A 26,262-nucleotide genomic window follows, 5' to 3' on the forward strand; every position below is an offset into this window, starting at 1 on the left:
TGTCACAGAAAGCTCCAGCGCTGTACTACGGAAAACACTAGACTTCGGCGGGGCCATTTGGGTAAAACAATTCAAACCCTAACAAGTTACAACCATATCGATCGTCTCCTTCGACAGATCGACTTCCAACTCCCCGTCTCGCCTCCTCTGGGAACTCAGGTAATGTTCTTACGGCTGCACAAATTTCATTTTGGTTTCCAGTCGCAGTGCATCTCATTCTCCGTATTAGGCGCTTTGTGACTTTCTCTTGATTAACCTTCCCTCCTTTTCAAAATATTAGACTAGATTTTTTAGTTTAGTTCATTTCTGCTTCCCTCTGCAACCTCTCTCAGTCATGTATCTGTCTGAGCTTGTTTGGGTCATTGCCAAGGTTAGGTGATTCTGTTACCAATTTTGGCCTTTAGATCTTATTATCCAGATTGTAATGGCGTAATTATTTGCATTTCATTAGTTATCTCTGTAGCCTTTGTGTATTTTTGGTTGAGGGTGGGGTGATTGCATTTGGAGAGCCTTGATACCTTAGAACTTTTACTGACGTTACCTTTTGGAATTCCAAAATGCATTGCGTGGCTCTATTTGATACTGTGGCTCGTGACTTATTGGTATCTTATTGTATGTATTGGCTTCAGATTATTCACTTAGAGGTGTGGTTTTCGTATCCGGATTAATTGGGGCTGCTGCTTTCAGGCTACCTCTGTTCTCTTTCTTTCTCATGGCAGTATGTTTCAGCTAGATGATCGTTTTGGGTTTATTTTTTGGATTTCTTTCAATGTGCAATGGTGTTTTTTGTTTATTTACTGTGATGGTGTAGATTGACAGGCTGTTTAAAGATGAAGCTACTGAAGAGAAAGGGGAGCGTGCTAGAATGGTAAGCATCTTACACCTGTTCTAGATTTAGTAACTTTACTAAAAGGTGCTGCACTTTTTGGCCACAGAGATCATACATTTTCTAATATTTTGCCCTAAAATTTAATTACTTAATTTTTTTTAATAATAACTATTCCTTTTATTCTTAATTTGTTTCATATAGTTTATTTACTTGATGGTTTTATGTTTTTAGTAAGTGTAGTGGAATGGTCCTATTACTTATTTTGCCAACACCTGTTAATACCTGATTGTTGGGAGATAAATTCATTGATTGATTCGTTTATGGGCACTATCATATTCATAGCTATTATAAAAGAGGGAGTTGGTTTACACCAACGGATTCTTACCGTCAATGTTTGCTGCATGTTTGGATCCCCTCTCTCAAATATATCAAACCCTTGGATTTAGGAAATGCAGTGAACAGTGTCTCACGATCTCTCTATTCTTCTTACCTTATTCATAAATCCGTATGAATTTCTTATCCAATGCTTGGGCTGCCTTGTAATTCTTTTGCTTTCTGAACCTTCTGGTGCATGGCTATAAGATGTTCTCAATGTGGGCTTTTGTAGCCATCTTATTAAGTGCTTGTTGTTGCGTAGTGCACGAAAGCAGTTGTGGTGTTCTTGTCATTAATAAGACGTAAAGTGCTTTATAGTTTGAACATAAGTAGGATCCTCGATGCATTAGATATAGATACTTTTGTTGTCAACTGATTTTAAGGTTTTTGCTTGCTTTTGCTTCATGATCATTCATGCTTATGTTTTTGACATAGGCATCCTTCATTGGTGCTATGGCAATTGCCGATGTTGTGAAGACCACGTTGGGACCAAAAGGGATGGTAGAATTACTTTTACCCTATTTTCTTATTTTCAGTTAAAATGTGGGTTGATATTGAGATCCAGTTTGTGCTTTGACTGACATTACTGCTTGGTAATGTATTTTTGTGAAGGATAAAATCCTACAATCGACAGGCCGGGGCCGCAGCGTGACTGTTACTAATGATGGTGCTACCATTCTGAAGTCGCTTCATATTGACAACCCAGCTGCCAAAGTGCTTGTGGGTATCCTTTTCTGCTTATTATCTAACTGGTTCCATCAACTATTCCTTTGACCTCAGTTTCACCCCTGATTTTTCTCTGTTGCTGACCGTAGATATGTTGCTTGGGGGACTGGAAGTTAGAGGATTTTTATTGTTACCATTTCTTGTTTGTTGAGTTGTATCAATCTTTTCTGTGTTGAATAATAGTAGTGTAGCTCCTACTCAGTTGACTATTCTGTGCCTGCTGACAAGACTATTTCTGAATGTTTTTGGGGGAGTTGATATTGAAAGTGATCAGTCAAGTAGATTTAAGATTGATCAAACTACTCCAAGTTTGAAAGTATTATAAATGCACTCATATGGTGTGGTTGATGCGATTCCTTAATTAAGGTTGCCAGATATCTCAAAAGTTCAGGATGATGAAGTTGGTGATGGGACAACATCAGTTGTTGTTTTAGCTGGAGAGCTTCTTAGGGAGGCTGAAAAGTTGGTTGCAACAAAGATCCATCCAATGACAATAATTTCAGGTTTCTTCTTCTCTCCCCCTCCCCCCAATGCATTCGAACAGTCCTATTTGATAGGTAAATTAAGTAACGTTTTTTAATTGACGGATCATTTTGGGTTTTCTGGCTCAGTTATTGAAATCATTCCTGTATACGGAATTTGTTTCAATTTCTGTGATTTTATTACATCAAGTATACATACTGAACTTCTATAATACAGTTTGCTCACTTTGCATATGCATGTATGGATGTGTACGTTAAATAATTTGATTCTATGAAATAAAAAAAAAAAGAGGAAGGTGGATATTGCTTATTTACTTGTTGTGTTTGATATCTTATGTGAAAGGGCAGAACCATTGTGATGCAGGGCATCATCGTATGCTGGCCCAACCCAAGGCCCAATCCTCCCAAGCCCAGCCCATAGGTCTCGGCCTAGGCTGGCCAGGGCACTCCAAGCCCCTGCGGTGCTGCTGATGTGCGTCTAGTGGCCTTACTAGGAAGCCACTAGAATATCTCTTTAGTTCTCCTAGTTTATATTGCTTGATTTTTTGTATTCCAAGGCAGCATTAAATGCCTTCCATTATCAGTTTTCAAAGTATTGTTTGTAGTTCCTATGTCTTGGGAACAACTTTCTAGGTCTTGGGTATAGTTTCTATGTCTAGGAATTGTTCTTTATGTATGGGGAATTCCAAAAGGGTTTTGGAATTCTAAGAGTCTTTTTATTGCTATTGTGTTGTACTCAAGATTTCTATCTCTATATAATGTAAGTCCTGGCTGCTCCCAAAAGACAACCATGAATTGAAAAAATTGCTCTCTTTGAGAACTTTTGCTTGTGAGACTCAAGTGGGATCAAGGTGGGACTTCTTTGATCGTGACCTTGGTGGGACTCCATTGGTTGGGCAACTAGGGGGGCTGTAGGCTGCCACCTATACATATCTTCATCTTCAACTATCATTATCTTCATCATCATCCATTCCCTGTAGCCACCCTCCATCAACCTCCATCGTACCTAGTTACCTACCCATAACCCACTCAAACCAGATTCAGATCAGAATCCTCTTCTAGATTCGATATTGGCTTGCTTATCCTCTCGGGTTTGCATCACACTGTCATCTATACCTTTTGATTTTCACCATCACTAAAACGATTTATGATTGGAAAATTTTGAAGTAAACCATAACCTATCTTGTTCTTTCATTTTGCATTTTTTTTAAAAGGTGATCTTTCATTTTGCATCATGTGGTTCACTATTTAAAAGGAGTTGAGTGGCAGAACATGATTCACTTTGCTGACCTATTAGTTGATTTAAGGCTTGGTTGAGTTGTACTTGTAGCTCATGATTATCGTAACTGGTGACATAGATCTGAATTTTGCTACATTTAGTAAAGCTCTCAACATTATTTTTTTTCTTGCATAATTTTCAAATCAAAGATGATACCATTTGAAAATTGTACTTACACTTATATCTTGATAGAGTCTCCATGGTCATGAATCCATTGGATGCTCACCTGGGGACAAGTAAAGACTTTCCGTGTGAAGAGTTAGTCTTGCTATTCTCTCGGGGTGGTCTACCCATGCTTTGTCCGTGATCTGTAAATTTGATTGGGTTGAAAATGCTGATTAGTTTCCTTAATTATGCATTGAAATATTGTAGATATCCGTGCCTTGGAATAGAATAATCCATTATTTGAGTCACAATTAAGGGGTAATTTAAAGTCTACTGAACTTTCCTCTTTATGATTTCTGCTAGAGTTGTGAAAATTGGGTTGAACACAAGAAATTTGAGTTGTGTTACATTTTTTCTTAATTTTAAATATATTGTATTCAGTATCTGCAGTCTATGTTGTAGTATTTCACATTGTTGTAAAATGGGTTCAAGGGTAATTTTGTCCTAGGGGTATTTCTGTCCTTATTCTTATTCTAGAATGTTCTCGTCTATTATATTATAAATAAAGAGGGGCTTGACCAATTATTCACAATCCATTATTCTCAAATCACAACATAGTATCAGAGCGGGGATTCACTTTGGGATCCGAATACTAATGGTTCTCATCTTGAAACCCTAGGCTCTATCCATTGTCTCTCTCTTTCTTCTCAGTTTCTGCGCCGCTAGCACCAATCGCAGCCACCACCATCTCTCCCTTCTCTTCTCGGTTCTAACCATTACCTCCGCCACCTACACCCTTCACTGCCTCCCACCATTTCTAGCAGCTCCACTACTCTTCTCTCTCTCTTGGTTTCACCCTTGGTGGTGAGTGACTCCTCCCACCAGGGGGATTTTTCACCATTCCATGGTTTGAGTATTTTTTGTTTTTCAGCGGTTGATGTTCTGTTTCAGACCCATGACGTGTTGATGTATTAGTGATTTGTCTCTGAAAAACAACCATGAGTGATTCCGAGATCTCCTCCACATCTACTGGGCAAGAAGGAGTCAATCAACGATATCTTCTTTCGTTCCCTTCTAGCTTCTTTAAATAACATGGGAGCAATTATTTTTAGGTGGGCATGATCTTGCTTCCTTGTCGTTGGTACTCGTGGTCTTTCTGGCTACCTTACAGGAGCTATTGTTATGCCTACCAATGCTAGTCCTGCCAAATGAATGACATCAAACTTCCTTGTGATGTCTTATCTCATCAACTCCATGGATCCTATCATGGCCGGGGGCTATTTACTTCTTGATACCGCTGCCAAAATTTGGAAGACAGCCAAAGACACGTACTCTCAGGTTGGTAATGCTGCTTAATGTTATGACCTTCGTCAGAAAATTCATTCTACCAAACACGAAAGTTGTCTCTTTCCCAGTATGATTCAACATTTCGTAGCTTGTGGCAAAAACTAGATTTTAATGGGGCCTTTACCGCTACATGTGATACTGAAGTTACAACATTTAAAAAATGGGAGGATGGTCTTCATGTCTTTGACTTTCTTGCAAGAGTTAAAATTGAATTTGATCAGATTTTGGCTCATGTCCTGAATCGGGATCCCTTTTCGACACTTTAGCAGGCTTATGCTTACGCCATGGTGCAATCGGAGGAAAGTCGTCGTAATGCCATGGTCCACCCAGTTTCTTAGGAACTATCAGCCTTGGCCACTAGTTCTCAAAATTTATCTCGTGGTGGTCTCTCTCGTGGTACTACTGTCAAAATTTGGAAGACAGCCAAAGACACGTACTCTCAGGTTGGTAATGCTGCTTAGTGACCTTCGTCAAAAAATTCATTCTACCGAACAAGGGGAGTTGTCTCTTGCCTAGTATTATTCGACATTTCGTAGAACTAGATTTTTATGGGGCCTTTACCACTAGATGTGATACTGAAGTTACAACATTTAAAAAATGGGAGGATGGTCTTCATGTCTTCAACTTTCTTGCAAGAGTTAAAATTGAATTTGATCATTTTGGGCTCATGTCCTGAATCGGGATCCCTTTTCTACACTTTAGCAGGCTTATGCTTACGCCATGGTGCAATCGGAGGAAAGTCGTCGTAATGCCATGGTCCACCTAGTTTCTTAGGAACGATCAGCCTTGGCCACTAGTTCTCAAAATCTCGTGGTGGTCTCTCTCGTGGTACTACTATCAAAATTTGGAAGACAGCCAAAGACACGTACTCTCAGGTTGGTAATGCTGCTTAGTGACCTTCGTCAGAAAATTCATTCTACCGAACAAGGGGAGTTGTCTCTTTCCCAGTATTATTCAACACTTCGTAGCTTGTGGCAAAAACTAGATTTTTATGGGGCCTTTACTGCTACATGTGATACTGAAGTTACAACATTTAAAAAATGGGAGGATGGTCTTCATATCTTCGACTTTCTTGCAAGAGTTAAAATTGAATTTGATTAGATTTGGGCTCATGTCCTGAATCGGGATCCCTTTTCAACACTTTAGCAGGCTTATGCTTACGCCATGGTGCAATCGGATGAAAGTTGTCGTAATGCCATGGTCCACCCAGTTTCTTAGGAACGATCTACCTTGGCCACTATTTCTCAAAATTTATCTCGTGGTGGTCTCTCTCGTGGTACTACTGTCAAAATTTGGAAGACAGCCAAAGACACGTACTCTTAGGTTGGTAATGCTGCTTAGTGACCTTTGTCAGAAAATTCATTCTACCGAACAAGGGGAGTTGTCTCTTTCCTAGTATTATTCAACACTTCGTAGCTTGTGGCAAAAACTAGATTTTTATGGGGCCTTTACCGCTACATGTGATCATGAAGTTTCAACATTTAAAAAATGGGAGGATGGTCTTCATGTCTTCAACTTTCTTGCAAGAGTTAAAATGAATTTGATCATGTTTGGGTTCATGTCCTGAATCGGGATCCCTTTTCGACACTTAAGCAAGCTTATGCTTACGCCATGGTGCAATCGTAGGAAAGTCGTATTAATGCTATGGTCCACCTAGTTTCTTAGGAACGATCAGCCTTCGCCACTAGTTCTCAAAATTTATCTCTTGGTGGTCTCTCTCATGGTACTACTGTCAAAATTTGGAAGACAGCCAAAGACACGTACTCTCAGGTTGGTAATGCTGCTTAGTTACCTTCATCAGAAAATTCATTCTAATGAACAAGGGGTGTTGTCTTTTTCCTAGTATTATTCAACACTTCGTAGCTTGTGGCAAAATCTTGATTTTTATGGGGCCTTTACCGCTACATGTGATGCTGAAGTTACAACATTTAAAAAATGGGAGGATGGTCTTCATGTCTTCGACTTTCTTGCAAGATTAAAATTTAATTTGATCAGATTTGGGCTCATGTCCTGAATCGGGATCCCTTTTCGACACTTTAGCTGGCTTATGCTTACGCCATGGTGCAATCGTAGGAAAGTCGTCGTAATGCCATGGTCCACCCAGTTTCTTAGGAACGATCAGCCTTGGCCACTAGTTCTCAAAATTTATCTCGTGGTGGTCTCTCTCGTGGTACTACTGTCAAAATTTGGAAGACAGCCAAAGACACGTACTCTCAGGTTGGTAATGCTGCTTAGTGACCTTCGTCAGAAAATTTATTCTACCGAACAAGGGGAGTTGTCTCTTTCCTAGTATTATTCAACACTTCGTAGCTTGTGGCAAAAACTAGATTTTTATGGGGCCTTTACCGCTTCATGTGATACTGAAGTTACATCTTTTAAAAAATGGGAGGATGGTCTTCATGTCTTGGACTTTCTTGCAAGAGTTAAAATTGAAGTTGATCAGATTTGGGCTCATGTCCTGAATCGGGATCCCTTTTCGACACTTTAGCAGGCTTATGCTTACGCCATGGTGCAATCGGAGGAAAGTCGTCGTAATGCCATGGTCCACCCACTTTCTTAGGAACGACCAGCCTTTGCCACTAGTTCTCGAAATTTATCTCGTGGTGGTCTCTCTCGTGGTACTACTGTTAAAATTTGGAAGACAGCCAAAGACACGTACTCTCAGGTTGGTAATGCTGCTTAGTGACCTTCGTCAGAAAATTCATTCTACCGAACAAGGGGAGTTGTCTCTTTCCTAGTATTATTCAACAGTTCGTAGCTTCTGCCAAAATCTAGATTTTTATGGGGCCTTTACCGCTACATGTGATACTGAAGTTATAATATGTAAAAAATGGGAGGATGGTCTTCATGTCTTCGACTTTCTTGCTAGAGTTAAAATTGAATTTGATCATTTTTGGGCTCATGTCCTGAATCTGGATCCCTTTTCGACACTTTAGCAGGCTTATGCTTATGCTTATGCCATGTTGCAATCGGAGGAAAGTCGTCGTAATGCCATGGTCCATCCAGTTTCTAAGGAACGATCAGCCTTGGCTACTAGTTCTCAAAATTTATCTCGTGGTGGTCTCTCTCGTGGTACTACTGTCAAAATTTGGAAGACGGCCAAAGACACGTACTCTCAGGTTGGTAATGCTGCTTAGTGACCTTCGTCAGAAAATTCATTTTACCGAACAAGGGGAGTTGTCTTTTTCCTAGTATTATTCAACACTTCGTAGCTTGTGGCAAAAACTAGATTTTTATGGGGTCTTTATCGCTACATGTGATACTGAAGTTACAACATTTAAAAAATGGGAGGATGGTCTTCATGTCTTCGACTTTCTTGCAAGAGTTAAAATTGAATTTGATTAGATTTGGGCTCATGTCCTGAATCGGGATCCCTTTTCAACACTTTAGCAGGCTTATGCTTACGCCATGGTGCAATCGGAGGAAAGTTGTCGTAATGCCATGGTCCACCCAGTTTCTTAGGAACGATCTACCTTGGCCACTATTTCTCAAAATTTATCTCGTGGTGGTCTCTCTCGTGGTACTACTGTCAAAATTTGGAAGACAGCCAAAGACACGTACTCTCAGGTTGGTAATGCTGCTTAGTGATCTTTGTCAGAAAATTCATTCTACCGAACAAGGGGAGTTGTCTCTTTCCTAGTATAATTCAACACTTCGTAGCTTGTGGCAAAAACTCGATTTTTATGGGGCCTTTACCGCTACATGTGATACTGAAGTTTCAACATTTAAAAAATGGGAGGATGGTCTTCATGTCTTCAACTTTCTTGCAAGAGTTAAAATGAATTTGATCATTTTTGGGCTCATGTCCTGAATCGGGATCCCTTTTCGACACTTAAGCAAGCTTATGCTTACGCCATGGTGCAATCGTAGGAACGTTGTCGTAATGCTATGGTCCTCCCAGTTTCTTAGGAACGATCAGCCTTCGCCACTAGTTCTCAAAATTTATCTCTTGGTGGTCTCTCTTGTTGTACTGGTGATCGTCCTTTTGATCGAGCTCCAGTGAAGTGTTACTATTGTGGCAAGGAACATCATACCTTGAAAAGTCTTGGAAATTAATGGGCGTCCCATTGATACTCGAGGTTACGGACAGAGTCGTCCCTGTTCTTTTTGAGCACATCATAGTTCATCTGAAGAGACTACTGCTGCCGGCCAATCTCTTTCTTAGGAGGTTCACCATACTTTGCGTAGTTTGGTGACTTGGTTGTTCTCATCGTCTTCACCGGCTCCTTCTGCAGCCTCAACCACTTCCTTGCCAAGGGAGCTCTGAACCGTCTACTTCCTCTGACCACCTAGGTTTTTTGTCCTGTGGTCGTAGTTCCTCCGTTACATCTGATTCATGGATCATTGATTCAGGGGCTATGGCCACGTGACCGGTTCTCCCACTCAATTTTCCCGATACTCCTTTATCAGGTAATACCAAAGTTCGAGTGGCTGATGGTTGTCTTTCTTCTGTTTTTAGGAAGGGTATTATCTAATGCACTCAATCATTGTCCCTCTGTTCCGTTTTGTCCGTTCCCAATGTTTTTTACTAATTTACTTTCTATTAGTTGTCTTATACATGACCTCGTTGCAAAGTAACCTTTTTTCCTGATCATTGTCTTTGTTTTTTGGACTTAGTGACGGGAAATGCGATTGGTTATGGTAAGGTGGCTGGTGGTCTCTACTTGCTTGACAATTCATCATCAACTGTGATTTCTCATTCTGATTCGTCTGCTTCTGCATTGGTTGAGTTACATCAGTGGCATCGTCGTTTGAGCCATCCCCCTTTAGGCGCTTTATCTGTTTTATTTCCCAATTTATTGAAGACTTGTAATCCCAATAATTTTGTTCGTGATGCTTGTACTTTTACAAAGCAAATTCAAGCAATTTATCCAATTTCTGACAATCACAGTTTGGTTCCTTTTAGTTTGATTCACTCTGATGTATGGGTTCTTGCTTGTTATGTTCCTACTTCTGGTTATAGGTGGTTTGTAACCTTCATAGATTGTTTTAGTCGTACCACCTGGGTTTACCTTATGCACCAGAAAAATGATGTATTTTCTTGTTTTCAATTAATTCCACAAAATGGTTCAAACCCAATTTGATGCCAAGGTGATGATACTCCGGTTTGACAATGGCAAGGAATATTTTGATGGATCATTTCAGGCATATTTGTCCACCCATGGTATTATCCATCAAACGAGTTAAGTGGACACTCCAACTCAAAATGGCGTTGAGAAAGGAAGAATCGACATCTCTTGGAGCTAGCCAGATCCCTAATGTTTGCCATGAATGTTCCACCTCGTTTTTGGGATGATGCTGTACTACTAGCAGTATACCTTATTTATTGGCTGCCTCACGGTTGTTGTCTTCCCGCTGCTTTATTGAAGTGTTATTGGGCTCTTCGACTTTTGTGGTGCCTCCTAAGGTTTTTGAGTGTGTTGTTCTTGCTCGAAATCACCATGTTCATGGCAAATTTGATCCCATGGTGTTGCGTTGCATTTTTTGGGTTCTTTTGCTATCCAAAAGGGCTACAAGTGCTATTATCCTCCCTCCATAATGTTGCTTGGCACCATGGATGTTGTTTTTCGGGAGACTGGTGTACTTTCCGTCTCATGCTCCTCTTTAGGGGGAGTCTACCAGTGAAGAGATGCCCTTGATTTCTTCTCTTGATGTTCCCATGGTAGAATATACAACGATTGAACTCGAGGATGGAATAATGAGGCAGAAACAGGAGCAATATAAGCTCTAGGGGGAGACTAGGAAATATGATATCTTGAAGGTTTTTTCCAAAGGATGGTGACATAAACAGAAGCAAGTTGATAACACCACCACCACTACACCTTACCAGTTGTTGCTCTCTAATCCAGGTTCTTCACCAATTCCTTCTGGTAAGTCTCCTTTGGATCCTACTATAAATTTACCGATTGCCATTTGTAAACCCCGTAGAACTTGTACTCAGCATCCCATTTCTAATGTTGTTTCTTATGACTCTTTTTCCCCATCTTTCCATGCTTTTGTATCGACCTTGTCTTCTGTTTCCATCCCTAACACTTGGCATGAAGCACTGGGCAATTCAAGATGAAAAGATATAATGAATGAAGAAATGAGGATGCTGGGAAAAAAATGACACGTGGGATGTGGTGAGTCTTCCTCTTGGAAAAAAATCGGTTGGTTGCAAATGGGTCTTCATTGTTAAACGCAAGGGAAATGAAATAGTGGAAAAATATAAGGCAAGACTAGTTGCTAGAGGATTCACTCCGACACATGAGATTGACTATCAAGAAACCTTTGCTCCAATAGCAAAGATGAATACTGTCAGAGTCATCATCTCTTGTGTAACTAACCAAGGCTAGGATCTCCAACAATTGGACGTGAAGAATGCCTTTCTTCATGGGAAGCTTGAAGAGGAGGTATACATAGACATTCCTCCAGGTTTTGCTGCTAAAGAAATCCAGGGCAAAGTATGTCGTCTTAAGAAACCTCTATACGGTCTAAAACAGTCACTAAGAGCGTGGTTCAGACTTTTCCATAGAGCGATGGTGTCGATTGGCTACATACAGAGTGATGTTGATCATACTTTGTTTATCAAGAAGAGAGGTTAGCACATCATAATATTGATCATTTATGTGGATGACATTGTCATTACTAGAAGTGATGTTGATGAGGTAAGTAACATAGTACTATATCTCGTGATATATCGGTATCTCGGGCCTACCGAGATATCCGAAATATCCGAGATATCGCGAAATATGCCCGAAATATTGCATTTTTTCTGCAATATTTCGGGGGTCCATCTCGGGGGGTATTTGGCCATATCTAGGCCTGAAACTTCATGGACAGCCTTATTTAAGCTTAATAAACACATTTAAACCATAAAATTGTAAAAATGTGAATTCAAATTGGTGTTTTGGGCTTGCACCCTTGATTGACATACGGTCGCCGACCCTAATGTATAAATAGTTAAATACACAGATTAATGAAATCACAACTTAAGTTACAAATTACAAGTGCTAAACTGCTAATAGTAGTTGTTGTGCCTCCCTGGATCATTCCCACTCATGCCTCGTTGGAGTTGACGTCCATTGCTCTCTGTTTGAAGGACATATGTGGACCACGGTATAGAATCGGAGAAGAAACGAGTGTAGTCATCCACAAGTGTCACGTAAATGGAATCATCAACATCTTGTAGGTAACCTATCCTAGGATATAAACTAGGGTTACCAATCGATCCGATCGTGAAGAAGATGATCTCTTGTGATATGATGTTGGGCGGCGCAGAGGCGATGGCATTGTTGCATGTATGGTGGTGAGGTTGGTAGCTAGGTCCGCTAGGGTATGCAAAGATGTTATCTACAAAAGATGATCCTATGTCACTGGGACTGGGATAGTAGTCATAGTCCCCTACCCTACTAAACTGCCCATATGATGATGATCCATATCCATATCCACCGTAAGGTTGTGATGCACCATAATCCGATGCCAATGGAGTGGCATGTGCGTCAAAAGATGGGGCACGCCAATGTCCAGTCGGTCCTCCCTCCCTATCACCCATACTCAAACCACCAACAGAGCTAGATAGGTTATCAATGTCCATGTGATCAGGTTGCAACTGTGTTTGTCGACCCCTACGCTTCCTGTTGTATGTATGTAGGGGGCCTCTCGAGGGTGGCGGTGCGGGGGCACGTGCTCCGTGGTCCGTATCTTGTGTGGCATGATCAAACTGTGTCTCTCCAGTGAATCGGAGTGGCTCTACAGGTGCCGTATCCTGGGCCTCCTGGCCTACCACATAACGCTCTTGCATGCCGTCAAATTCTTCACCAGCATCACCACCACCAACATCACCACCACTAGCATTACCACCACCAGCATCACCATCACCACCACCAGCATCACCATCATCACCATCATCATCATTTGAGGACTTAGACCAGTCTTCATCATCGGCAACATTGCCGCGGTGGTCGGAATGGTATGGGTGAGGCTTCCCTTGCATGTATCGACCCTCGTCGGCCATATACTCGTCCACATCGGCACCAATCTCGGAAGCTATCATGGGGTCGGGCCTACCTCCCTCCTCATCCAACACGGCTCACCTCTATCCTCACCTGATCCACGATAGGGTCCTCATCGTCGAGTCAACTTGAAAGATGTCGGCTAGATCAATGGTGCCCCTCTGTCCCTCATGTCCCATGCGTATGTGTTGCAGTTTCAGCCTCAAGTTGTAGTGCACATACACCATGTCGGATAAGCGTTGAGACCCCAATGCATTGCGCCTCTTGGAGTGGATGAGTGCAAAGGTACTCAGTTCCTCTCACTGACCGGACGAGAACATGTTTGGGCGAGGACTTTAATTGCTATTCTTCTTAAGTTTTCACCGATTCCCATACAACACCCACCATTAATTTGCATTACAAGTTTACAACAAAAAGACGTGTCAAATGTTGTTTCAACTTTCAACTTTCAAATTTCAATACATATGTAATTTAAAACTTAAAAGAATTACCAAGCATCACCACGTGCTCTCGCCTTGTATCGCAGACCTCGGTTCCAAAACTTTCCAATGCATCCCTAAATACCTTGATCTACACCCATGTGGAAAATTAGTAAGTACTTCTTCACTACTTATTTGAAAGCATCAATAAGTTGAGTTTCCAAATGAACTCACTTCATTGTTGCAAATTGCTTGTAGTGCACCATCGGCTCCAACTTCTTCACTACTTGTTTACAAAGATCAATAAGTTGAGTTTCCAACCCAAGCCTATTGTTATATTGATCTCGAGGGTTCAAGTAGTATCTTGAAATATGACATATAGAATAGAGGTATTGTCAAATGCATAGGTAATTAGTAAATAATAATACTATGAATTAGTAAACATAAAACAAATTTACTCACCGACCTTATGCGGTGGATGCATAAGTTGATTCTCCCAGCGAGCATTTATGATATCTAAGAAGTGTTTGCTACTGCGAGGAGCCACACTATAGACACTATCTTTCATCAAGTCTATTGCAGCATATAGGACTGGCATGGTTGGGCCCTTCAGAGGGGAGTCAGCAACATGTAGAATTTTAACTACTGGCTCTAAAACTTTCACCACTTTGCTTAGTTTGGTCCAGAAGTCCTCAGATGACATCGTTGTTTGTGCTTCCCTCCCATTTGCACTCTTGGAACCCTTCCATTCAAACCACTCCTCAGAAGCAAACATGCTTCTCAGCCCGGCCTTCTTTGTCTCAATGCTTTTGAGAACAATGTAGTTGGTGGCAAATCTTGTGATGCCAGGCCTAACCAAGTCACCCCCACATTTTTCCCTCAATAGATTGAGTGCATAGGAGTGGTTGTATACAAAGTTGGTGACTTGTCTTGCACTTTCAACCTCAGTCTTCACCAACTTTAACTTTCCCATATCTTTTAGCATTAAGTCAATGCAATGGGCTGCACAGGAGTCGAAGAGCCGGTACTTACTATTGTTCATCATCTTCTCACCGCCGACGAAGTTACTTCCATTGTCGTTACAATCTGGACAACATTCTCAATACCCACATCTTTTTCCACTACTTCCTTTAACAATCAGTAAATATATTTTGCATCCTTTATCTCTTTGGATGCATCCACATTGAGGAACACTTGTCCTCCCATCACAATAAACCATGAAATTGATGATGAACTTTCTTGTAGGCCCAGTCCATCCATCTGCCATTATAGTCACCCCATATGTCTCCCACATATTCCTCATCTCACTAATGTACTCATCAATCTCACTCTTTTGTTGAGGTAGATAAACATTCATTACCTCATATAGGGTGGGGCCCTTGAATCCTGGGCCAGCCTCTGCAATGGTATCTATCATGGTATCATAATGGGGGCCTTGTGCGATGTTCTTTGGGATGGTATGGTATAGCATCCACTTAGCTATTGATTCTTTAACCAATCCCTTCATCCCCTTCCATGCTCCTTTGATTCTGGGTTGACTGTTTCCTTTCTTCTTATGCAATTTAGGATCAGATGTTGATGGTGGTCTGGTATTGGTAGAGGTGTTGGGGTTGCCCTCACACTTTGTGATCTTTTAAAAGGATTCAAAGTTCTAGGACCTCCGAAGCGCCGCTCCTCCACTCCCCCTCTTGTTTGTCTCTGTTGATCATCTTGAAAACTTACTCTACTCCTTGAAACAGTCCTCCTAAAATCCCTAGCCTCCTCTGCTGTTTGTATGTCATCAGGTACTGCAATGTCATCATCATCAGAGGAGTCATCATCATCATTGTATCGTCTTCCTCCTCCCATCGAACTCCTCACTGTATCCTCAAGTTGTTCTCTTATCCTTTGCTTGTCAGCCTTCCTCTTCTTTCTTCCCCTCAAACTATCACCAATCTCCCTGGCTACTTCAGTAGGGACCATATGACAACCTACAACATCTTTAGATCCTCCAGTCAGATGTTGTTTAAGTCTATTGGACCCACCTCCCATAAATTGCATGTGACAATAGTTACATATAGATTTTCTCGTATCCCCATCAATGGGAGTACCATGTAACCATGCAATGTCACCCCTATGCTGGCTGGCTGGTCTCTCTTGTTCCCTCTATTCTCTTTGTTCCCTCCGCCCCCTTTGTTGACTACTTTCCCCCCACCTTTTGCTTGCCCTTCGCACGTTGTCTATCACGATCCGCCATAATGATACTTGTTTACTGCAATGTAAGTAACACAAATAATTAAAAACTTAATGTAGATGCACTTCAATTGACACTTTTAGATTACTAGTACACTTGTATAGTTATTTAATATTTTCCCCCTAACCCTTATATTTTTCACATAATTAAAACCAATTTTTTATATAATGTTAATATAAGTATTGACCTAACACAACAAAACCAAAAATTAGTAAACATAATATACATGTAATGCATCTCAAAACATATAGAAATAACTTTCATATTTTTTCATTATTTTTTAAACTTAAAACTCATATTTTTCCTTATTTATTTCTGTTTTTTTAATTTTTTATATATTTTTCTTAATTTTCGAAAATTAAAAGAATTATTTAAGAGCAAAAAAATAAATCCGACACTGTGAAGCCGTAGATCGGCCATTGGTGTCTAACATATATTTAATTCATTACCATCTAAGTCATATTACCCTTAATTATTTCCTATTTTAGTTGTAGGAAAATGAATTTTTAAAACCAGAAAAAAAATAAAAAAAATACATAAGGGAAAAAAATTTCGACACCGTGAGGCTGTAGATCGGCCTCCGGTGTCTAGCATATATTAATATCAACAACATCCAACAACATTTGTACAAAGTTTTTTTTTTTAAAATAGTTTAAGAGAAATAGAATTTACCTTAAATAATGAAAATAGGTTTGGATGATGAGCTTAGATGACCCTCCGACGTCTTCCCGGCGTCAAGGAGTTTCAACAATGCTTGGATGAGGCTTGGAAGGGAGGAAGAAAAGCAAAAAATGAGGAAGAAGAGAGAAAATTTGATTTTCAGCAGCTCTCGGTCGAAATATCGACCAAGAGCTGCGAAATATGGAATTATAAGGCCCTTAGTGTGACACTATTTGTCACTTTTACAATATCTCGCGATATATCGTGAGATCCACGATATATCGACGAGATATTGTATTTTTATGTTTCGGAAGTGTTTCGTATCTCGGACATGTCGAGATTCACGAAATATGGCGATATATCGCCGATATTTCGCGAGATTTTATACCATGGTAAGTAAGTTGAAGACCTATTTGGGGACATAATTTGAGATTAAAGATCTAGGAAAACTCAGATATTTCCTTGGTATGGAGGTCGCTTACTCAGTTCAAGGTATTTTCCTCTCACAACGGACGTATACTATTGACTTGTTGTCTAAAACAAGGGTTTAAGCCTGTGGATACCCCTTTGGAGCCAAATACTCGCCTAAAGAGTAAGGATGGAGATCCTGTGGATAGAGGCAGTTATCAGAGATTGGTTGGTCGTTTCATATACTTATCACACACACAGTCTGATATAGCGTTTGCAGTTAGTATGGTGAGTCAGTATATGCATGATCCTTACTCAACTCATTTAGAGGCAGCATATAGGATCCTGAGATATTTGAAATCTACCCCCTGGGAAAGGTGTCCTCTTTTCTCCTTGGAGTTACTTGCGAGTTGGGGCCTACACTGATGCAGATTGGACAGGATGTTTGGATTACAGGAGGTCTACCTCGGGATATTGTACCTTTGTTGGTGGGAATCTAGTGACCTGGCAGAGCAAGAAGCAATCTGTTGTTACCCGATCCAGTGTTGAAGCAGAATTTCGGGCTATGGTCCATGGAATTTGTGAGCTCCTTTGGCTACAAGGACTTCTTCATGATTTATGTTTTACTGTTGAGTTGCCTATGCTCCCATACTGTGATAGCAAATCAGCAATAAGTATTGCTCATAACCCAGTGCAACACGATCATACCAAGCATATTGAGATCGATCATCTTTCATCAAGGAGAAGCTGGACCAAGGAAATAATATGCATTCCAGTTGTCAAGTCCGGTGATCAGTTAGCCAATATTCTTACTGAGAGTATTAATAGTAAAAGATTTGTATCTATTGTTAGCAGGTTGGGCATGTTTAACATTTATGCACCCAACTTGAGGGGGATGTTGTAAAATGGGTTCAAGGGTAATTTTGTCCTCGGGGTATATATGTCCTTGATCCTATTCTAGAATGTTCTCGTCTATTATAAATAAAGAGGGGCTGTGACCAATTAGTCACAAGCCATTATTCTCAAATCACAACACACATTAAAGATAGTCCGAGTTTTAGAATATGTAAATGCATGATTCCGTGATTATTATGAAATTTGTTCTAGTAAAAAAGGGGAGGCAAAAAAAGTTATAGTTAAGGGTGCAACAGGTCAGTTCTGTTGGATGAGCTTTGGATGAACGTCAGTCTTTTAGTGTGCTCTTGTTATGACTCTATAGAGTTGAGTTATGAAACCTGATTCTTGTAGCCAGCCCCATGTAGTTGGGATAAGGATTAGTTGTGATAACTACTGGAATCTATATAGCTTTCTGCACTTCAATTTTTTTATATGACGACATGGAAAGTATACTTATTTTTTGTGTTTGCACTCAATTTTCTTTGCTTGCCCTGTTAGGTTATAGGATGGCTGCTGAATGTGCACGTGATGCTTTGTTGAAGAAGGTCATGGATAATAAAGAGGATGCAGGTAATTGCTGTTAGGTACATGTGGAGTATCATGTCCCAGTGCTTTGTTTCAAATACCCTCTCCCCCCCCCCCCCCCCCAACCCCCCAACCTTTTGCTGCCAGTTAGTTTAATCTTTTTCCTTTTGTTCTCTGATTTTTCTTCTGGTACACATTGTACTTGAGATCTTCATTTCATGAAGAAATTCTTAATAGAGGCTGATTATGCTCTGGTAGTTGCAGGGCATTGGGAAGTCTTAGGCTGTGTTATACTTTCTATATTGCGGGGCTGTGAGCTCTGATGAAATTTCCTCACTGTCTTGATCTTGCATATATTTTCAAAGATGCTGGTGCTACCTTCTTGATGGTTGTATTTGTATAGAATGTGTTGATAATTCTAAGGCATGCTACTGCCCTTTTTGTAATGCAGAGAAATTTAAATCCGACTTGATGAAGATTGCAATGACAACTTTGAGTTCTAAAATACTTTCTCAGGACAAGGAACACTTTGCAAAACTTGCCGTGGAAGCTGTTATGAGGCTTAAGGTATTAACTAACTTTCTGTGCTCCAAATGACATGTTCAACACAAATGTTTTTTTTATCTTGCTGAATCTGGCTTCTAGCCAGACCCAGACTTGTCTAGTTGGCCTATTTATATGCCCCCCTCTCTCTTTTTCTGTTCCTGTTCTGTTAATATATCCAAAAGTGGTTGAGACCCATGAAGGGTAGAATGGAAGGTACCTTAAAGACAATAGAGGTCGTAGGTAATGTAACTGTTTGTTCATTTACTTGACCTTTTAACTTTATTAGTGGTCGATCCCTCCTTTCCCCGCTGTCCTATCTTCCTCCCTAGTAGAGTATCGGATAGATTAGTTTGCTGGAATTAAATCAGAATTTAGCACTTAAGCTTTCTTTTCCCCATTGAGTAGAAAACCTACTTGTCCTGCATCAGTGTGCACTTACAAGATTTTTGTTTCCTCATAATTGAACTTCTGTTTGTCTGAAGTCTGAATTGCAAGCTTAACTCTTCTAGGGGGTCATGTCCTTCGCCCTATACATTAATTCCCGTCACCTCTCTCCCTTCTCTTGTGGAGTTCAGATCAGCTAGTCCATAGTGTCCCTACATAGCACCATGCTCAAATATTGTCAAAAGATGCCAAAAATTGTCACATAGTGTCTCGGGCAATAATTTTCTGGTCAAATGATTGTATCTATTTCTATCTTCCTATACATCCTTGTTTAATGTCTTTTGTGCTTATTCGTGGATGCGAATGAACCCTATGCCAAGTTTCATCTTCTTAATGATTTTCTTGGTATTGTTTGAATATTTCACGACTCACGTGGGGGTTCTGGTGGTTCTTGTTTGGTGTTCTCTCACAGTTTTTTGAGTCAGCATATTTTTCTTGTTGATTGTTGATTAAATGTGCTATGTGATATTGCAGGGAAGCACAAACTTAGAGTCCATCCAAATCATTAAGAAGCCAGGAGGATCCTTGACGGATTCATTTCTAGATGAAGGGTAGGTAATCAATTTGAAGCTTTCAAAGATATGAGTAGGGGATGCACAGCACATAAAATTTCTTGGTTTAACTGAAGTTAATCTTTTACTTTTCCAGTCACAAATTTACTCATCTCTATGGTATTACTTTTATGTATTTGTAATTACCCTTTATCCTTTTCTTTCTCCCCTTGAGGTAGTTACATAGAATGTGTTGTCAGTTGTCACAGAGAATAATGAGTTTGTAGTTTCATCTTCTTGTTGTAATGCCTGATTGTATGGTCAAGCTGGCTTGGAGGGGCCAGGGCAAGAAAAGGAATTTTTACTAGTTAAAATGCATGTCAATGCCAACCTCTGCTACCTATTAGCCAAATGAGAAGTGAAAAGACTTGGTAGTTAACATTTATAGACGCTAGGCCATTTATAGAGGATCAGGATCGTCTCCAGGGAGCCCAGCACCCAGGAAGCTGCCAGGGGGCATTCAGCAGCTGAGCTGTGCTTGCACACATCTCGGCGCACACCTAGGGATGTGTGCGGCACAGCCCAACTGCTGGCAGCACTCTGGGCGTGCTGGGCTCCCTGGAGACGAGCTAAATTCAGCATTAACAGCCTCTTCGCAAAACAGGGGTAAGGCTGCGTACAGTATGACCCCCCTCGGACCCTGTAGTGGCGGGAGCCTTGTGTACTGGCTATGCCCCTTTTTTTTGTCGTATTGGCATCCAGTTTGAATTTCCTAGGCTTTTGCTCTCGACTTTTCTTTTTTGGGTGTAGCTTCTTCTGGTTGTAGAGGTGATATTTTTTTACATTGGTTCATCTCTTATGTAATTGGAAATCTAAAGTGGTGTATGTGGTCTGGGGTTGCCTGTGATTGTATGTTTTGAAATGTTACAGAAAGTGTCAAGTCTTAACTAAAGTGGGATGATGCACCAAGAAGAAATAAGAAATTTATCTGTATTGGTTCAACCATGTAATATCCTTTGCTCAGGCCAAGATTAGCTTTCTAAAGATTTCGAAAATGATCCCTCCCGAAGTTTTTTGCTCATACCTTTTTAGCCTTTCCTTTTCTACTCTTGGTGAATCATGAATGGATGCAGCAACATAGTGGTATAATCTTTGAAGAGGCTTGGTAGTCTTTACCCTGTATATCTAACCCATACTAGATATTCAGTGTGTGTGTAAAACATGAAACTGTTATCTACCCTCAAAATGTGGAACTGAGTAGAAGAATTTTTCCATTTATGATTAATTATCGTCTTCCTCATTTTCTTATTCTCACCACTCTGTATTTTTGCTCATTTTTTGTTTTTCTTATGTGTAGGTTTATCCTTGACAAGAAGATAGGCATTGGCCAACCAAAACGTATAGAAAATGCTAAGATTTTAGTTGCAAACACTGCAATGGATACGGACAAAGTAAAGATCTATGGAGCACGTGTTCGTGTTGATTCGATGTCAAGGGTTGCAGAGATTGAAGAGGCTGAAAAGGGGAAAATGAGAGAAAAGGTTCAAAAGATTATAGCTCATGGGATTAACTGCTTTGTAAATAGACAGTTGATTTACAATTTCCCAGAGGAACTCTTTGCAGATGCTGGAATCCTTGCTATTGAGCATGCTGATTTTGATGGGATAGAGCGCTTGGGTCTTGTAACTGGTGGTGAAATCGCTTCAACATTTGACAATCCAGAGTCGGTTAAACTTGGCCATTGCAAGCTCATTGAAGAAATTATGATTGGTGAAGACAAGTTGATTCACTTCTCTGGGGTTGAGTTGGGCCAAGCATGTACCATAGTATTAAGAGGCGCAAGGTCTGATTTCAACTGCTAGTTTCCTTCTCCTGCAATTCATTTTATTTTATTTCCTGAATTTTTACCCTCTTTTTCAACCACTTGGGTACATTCTATTTTTCACTATGACATTATCCATATGAAGGATTCTGACACTTAAAGATCCAAACATCTGTGTATCTGAGTCTTCCCTGATCTTAACAATTTTAAGACTTGGTTACTCTGAGGTGACCTGCCAATGGCATGGAAAACAGAGGGCTTGATGATGATTAGGGCAATACTTGGCAACAAGGTCATTGATAATGGTGTTGCTATCCTACGCAAAATAGAAGATTTTAATGTAAGGTTAATTTACAAGTAAACTAACCCCAGAATTACCCACAATACAATGAAGTTCAAGCATCAATCAATTCCCAAACCGCAGACCCAGTCTAGGCTGAATCAGAATTAGAAGGCAATTTAGTTCACCTAGGGCCTGCATGATAAAACTTCTGTTTCTGGGCCATGATTCTATTCCAGAAATGACTTTTTGTATTTCTGTTACTGGGCCAAATTTCTGGGCAAAAAAACAAGTTTGTTAACGCATACGAATTTCTATTTCTTGGCCAGAAAAGAAACAGAAAATTGTTATGCACAATCATTTCTGTTTCTAGAACTTCTATAAAATTTCAAAAATTCCATTAAATACCCAAAAATTTGGTGGAGGTGGTGGCGGTGGTGGTAGCGCTGGCAGAGGTGGTGGTGGTGTGGTAGTGGTAGCGGTGGAGATGGTGGTGGTGGCGGTGGCAGAGGTGGAGGTGGAGGTGGAGGTGGAGGTGGTGGTAATGAGTGGTGGTGGCTGAGGTGGAGGTGGTGGCGGTGTCGGAGGTGGTAGTGGTGGCGGTGGTGGTGGTTGAACTTTCATTGGAGGGGGTGGTTTATTTTGAACATGAAATTACTGCTTTGCCCATCAAATTAAGCATGTGCTCATTAAAAAGCAACTCTCCCTTATTTTTTCCTTTTATTTCTGGGACAGAGAAGCTTCAAATTGGAGCTTCTTTTTTTCTATTTCTCAGTTACTTTTTTTTGTCCTGGTTCATTCGTAGGAACAAAAAAATGAACTGGTGTTAACAAACGGATTTCTCTTATTTTTTTGTTCCCACGAACAAAAAAACAGAGAGATAGAGAAACAGAAGAGTTATCATGCAGGCCCCTATATGCCACCAACAGATGGACCTGAGATTCTGATTGATCTTAGGTCTATTTATGAGGGATCAGCCCTCCAAATTTAGGCCTCTTCTGATGGACAGATAAGGAGATGAAGGCTGGTTACAGAATTAGAAAGTAAATACTGAAAGTAGAAAGTAAACTGTAACTAGCAAACCAGCAGCAGGAATGACTCCAAACTTGGATTGAAGATAGGCCTCAAAGATGAGGAAATAACCCTTCAAAACTAAGCTGATTCTGATCAGTAATTGCAAGGCTATGGAGATCTGAACTTGCAGAAGAATCTGGGCAGAGAAAGCCAAATCGCAGGAGTGTAGTAGTTCTCCTATTGGCAGTGTGCAACAGCAGCAAGCTTGGGTGATGATCAAGAGATGGTTCCTTCAAAAGGTGCTATCACATTAGTTTGTTGCAGTCTCACAGTAGCAGCAGCAGAGGAGATCGATGGGGGAGTGAAGAAGAAGATAGATAGGGGATAGGGGATAGGGGCCGGCTCTCTCAACCAGGCTCTCTCAATGTCTCATCCTCACTCAGGACATTAAAAGCAAGTTTTTCATTCATCAATAAATCGTGGGGAGGCTGTAAGGAGCTCTTTACATTATATAGTCAGCAATACCTTGCTCCTCAAGAAAACAGGAAATAGAAACTAACTTGAAATTGAACACTAATACAAAAGGAAACTAAGATCTTGACAAAAAAGGAAACAAACTGAATAGAAACTAAGGTTGCTTGATAGACAACAACAAAATATCTAAGAGAATAATTCTAAAATAGAAACTAGTCCAGCTGTCTTCCTTAATTGTTTGTTGACTGATGCTCAAAGATTCCAGTCGGCCAGCTGCTGTGACTAGAAGAAAGGTTTGAGAGACCCAAAGAACTCTCAGCCCATGTGGGCTGGCCCAGCTTAAAGCTGGTTGGCGCTATGGCCCTGTGGGCTGGTAGACCTGAGGGTCTTGTGGCTAGTGTATTACTTGCCATAGAACTTGTCTACATCAGGAATTTCATCATCTCATCTTTATCTCATCTTTTATGTTTGTAGTATAGGTTCATTGAGTGAATAAAAGTGACAATTTAACGTGGAGACAATAATGTTTTTAAAAAAAATTTGTTATGCAGGGGAAGTGGAATCACCTCTTAATCAGTGTCTCCGAAAAATAATGCATCTTTTTTTGTTGGATACAAAAAGAAAGCTCTTGATGGTATACGAATTCGAACTTAATTGTGAAGGCTATGAAAAATAAGGTGACAAAATTTTCAGTAGGTGCTTGGGGTCTTGCAGGTAGGCAATTTTATTGACACGTATGGTAGTGTCTATCATATGCTGCAATGCTGAGCATGGTTCCATTATTTTAACTGCATTGCTTGGGCAGTTTTTTTTTGACATTTGATGATAGTGCCATCATAAAGTGCACTGCAAGGCATGGTTCCATAATTTTTACTGCATTGGTGTTGGTTGATCTTCTTTCGTTTCCTTCATTTATTTATTCTTGTTCACCATTTTACCATCTCAACTTGTAGACATTGTTCATTTTCTTTATTTCTGACTAGTGGTTTATGGTTTGATTGTTGTTGCAACTCTGGCATTTATGATTTTAAGTCTTCCTTAACAGTTGAATTTGAGTTGGTTGGGTGGTTTTTGTCGTTGTTGGGTGGAGGTATTGATGATCCTTCTATTTTTGCAACTTTCACTGTTGTCTTTAGAAGAGATGTTGGATGTAGGTATTGATGATCCTTTTATTTTTGCAGCTTTCACGTGCTTGATGAGGCTGAAAGGTCTCTGCATGATGCCTTATGTGTGCTGTCACAAACAGTCATTGACAGCAGGGTTTTGCTTGGCGGTGGGTGGCCTGAGATGGTGATGGCAAAGGAAGTGGATGAGCTGGCTCGGAAGACTCCTGGTAAAAAGTCTCATGCTATAGAGGCTTTCTCCCGGGCTCTCCAGGCCATCCCTACAATCATTGCAGACAATGCAGGTTTGGATAGTGCAGATTTGGTTGCTCAGCTCCGTGCAGAGCATCACAAGGAGGGGAGCACTGCTGGCATTGATGTCATCACTGGAGCTGTAAGTCTTCACATGTTAGCAATGGGAAGGAAGAAAATAGGAGACTAGAAATACTGGTCTAGAATTGTTTGAGTATAATGATGCCTTGCCTGGACATTAGATGTATGCCTTACAAGCTCACGTGTAACCGTGAGATACTCTGCTTTCACACTTGTCTTGGTGATTTTCTAGGCAATTATCACCATGTCACTAGGACCTGATCATCCCAATGATTTGTAATTATATGGTTTTTGACTGTTGGCTTTTACTTATGCCATAGGAAATGGACTCGTATTTTCCTAGGTTTCATTTCCCATGGGGACTAAATTATATTATACCATCCTTTTCACACCAGTTAATAGTTACTGTTTGCTTTTATGTTTTTCTCATTTTATCTTCAGCTCTATTGCTTTTTATCTCATGATTTTGGCTGTGTAATGACTTACTGGTTTTCTACAGGTGGGAGACATGGAGAAGCTTGGGATATCAGAGGCATTTAAAGTGAAACAAGCTGTGCTGCTGTCTGCAACTGAAGCTACGGAGATGATACTCAGAGTTGATGAAATTATTACTTGTGCCCCTAGGAGAAGAGAAGATAGAATGTAATGGTCGGTGCGCAATCATGTGGTGTTTAGAAACTTGTTTATTACGATTGTATTATTAACAAGTGATTTGGGTTGAAGAGGATGGCTGGGCGCATGTGGTAATTTGGATCATTCTAGGGAATGTGAGGTTTCATGTTTTTGGGTTTGAGGAAGGTTGGTTTCATGTTTGTAAGTAGGGGCAGTTCCCTTGAAAATAACGGTTAACTGAACACAGATTTTTGAGATTTACAAAAGTAGGATTTGCTATTCAGTAATTGGGCAGGAGAATTAGATGGATCCTCCATTTGTATCTTTCACATATGACATGGAGACACATCCATGCCTTGGCTCTTGTGGAGGCTAGGAATTGGGGGCGTGGGGGGGGGGGGGTTGGGTTTGTTGCATGTAGGGATGGCTGTTGATGGTAATTTCTTCTTTCCTTGGATTTGGATGAAAATTATAGGGAAAGATACAATATTACTCAAGATTGGATTTGGGTTTACTAAATTTCTCAAAACAAAGAAAGGTTTTACAAAACTACCCAAAATAGTGTTCTACACTTTTGACATTTTGACCCATGACTTCTTCCCTTTCTAACACCCACTCGGACAAATGAATAGTAGTGCTTCGCTTGCAGTGGCCACCAGCAGAGACTTTAGGATGGATCAGGTAGGGCAATGGAAACTAAGTATATACCATAGGGTTTCTCTTCCTTTTTACTCAGCTTTGTTTTTAATGCATGTCAGAGAGGGAGAGAGAGAGGGTACTGGAGATTGCTTGATATAAACTGAACTTGCAAAGGATTTGAGTTGGTTGAACACACCATCATCATTGCAACCAAATCTTTAAAAG

At 40.4% G+C, this 26,262-nt stretch overlaps 2 protein-coding genes across 2 annotated transcripts in view; both read left to right on the top strand.

Annotated features, from left to right (window-relative positions):
* The window catches only part of LOC122660960 (L-ascorbate oxidase homolog), a 43,113-nt gene extending 26,867 nt beyond the window's left edge, over window positions 1-16,246 (top strand). Inside the window, exon 9 of the mRNA XM_043856226.1 lies at window positions 16,213-16,246. The gene's annotated coding sequence lies outside the window, so the exon portion shown is untranslated. The remainder of the gene's footprint in view (window positions 1-16,212) is intronic.
* LOC122660961 (T-complex protein 1 subunit beta-like) lies at window positions 1-25,579 on the top strand. Its single transcript, XM_043856227.1, has 12 exons — window positions 1-159; window positions 630-718; window positions 812-868; window positions 1,640-1,705; window positions 1,817-1,928; window positions 2,305-2,433; window positions 18,253-18,324; window positions 18,731-18,846; window positions 19,744-19,820; window positions 21,118-21,603; window positions 24,532-24,847; window positions 25,286-25,579. Exons 2-12 carry the CDS (start codon window positions 713-715, stop codon window positions 25,430-25,432), a joined length of 1,584 nt encoding a protein of 527 aa, XP_043712162.1. The 5' UTR covers window positions 1-159; window positions 630-712; the 3' UTR covers window positions 25,433-25,579.
* Window positions 25,580-26,262: the final 683 nt, after the last annotated feature.

Source organism: Telopea speciosissima, chromosome 5, assembly GCF_018873765.1.
Source record: "Telopea speciosissima isolate NSW1024214 ecotype Mountain lineage chromosome 5, Tspe_v1, whole genome shotgun sequence".
NCBI classification, from domain to species: Eukaryota; Viridiplantae; Streptophyta; class Magnoliopsida; order Proteales; family Proteaceae; genus Telopea; species Telopea speciosissima.

Excerpts from the sequence above, each read along its gene's own strand:
- LOC122660961 (XM_043856227.1), top strand. Across the intron at positions 869-1,639 it reads AAGGGGAGCGTGCTAGAATG|GCATCCTTCATTGGTGCTAT; the intron begins GTAAGCATCTTA and ends TTTTTGACATAG. Across the intron at positions 19,821-21,117 it reads GATTCATTTCTAGATGAAGG|GTTTATCCTTGACAAGAAGA; the intron begins GTAGGTAATCAA and ends TCTTATGTGTAG.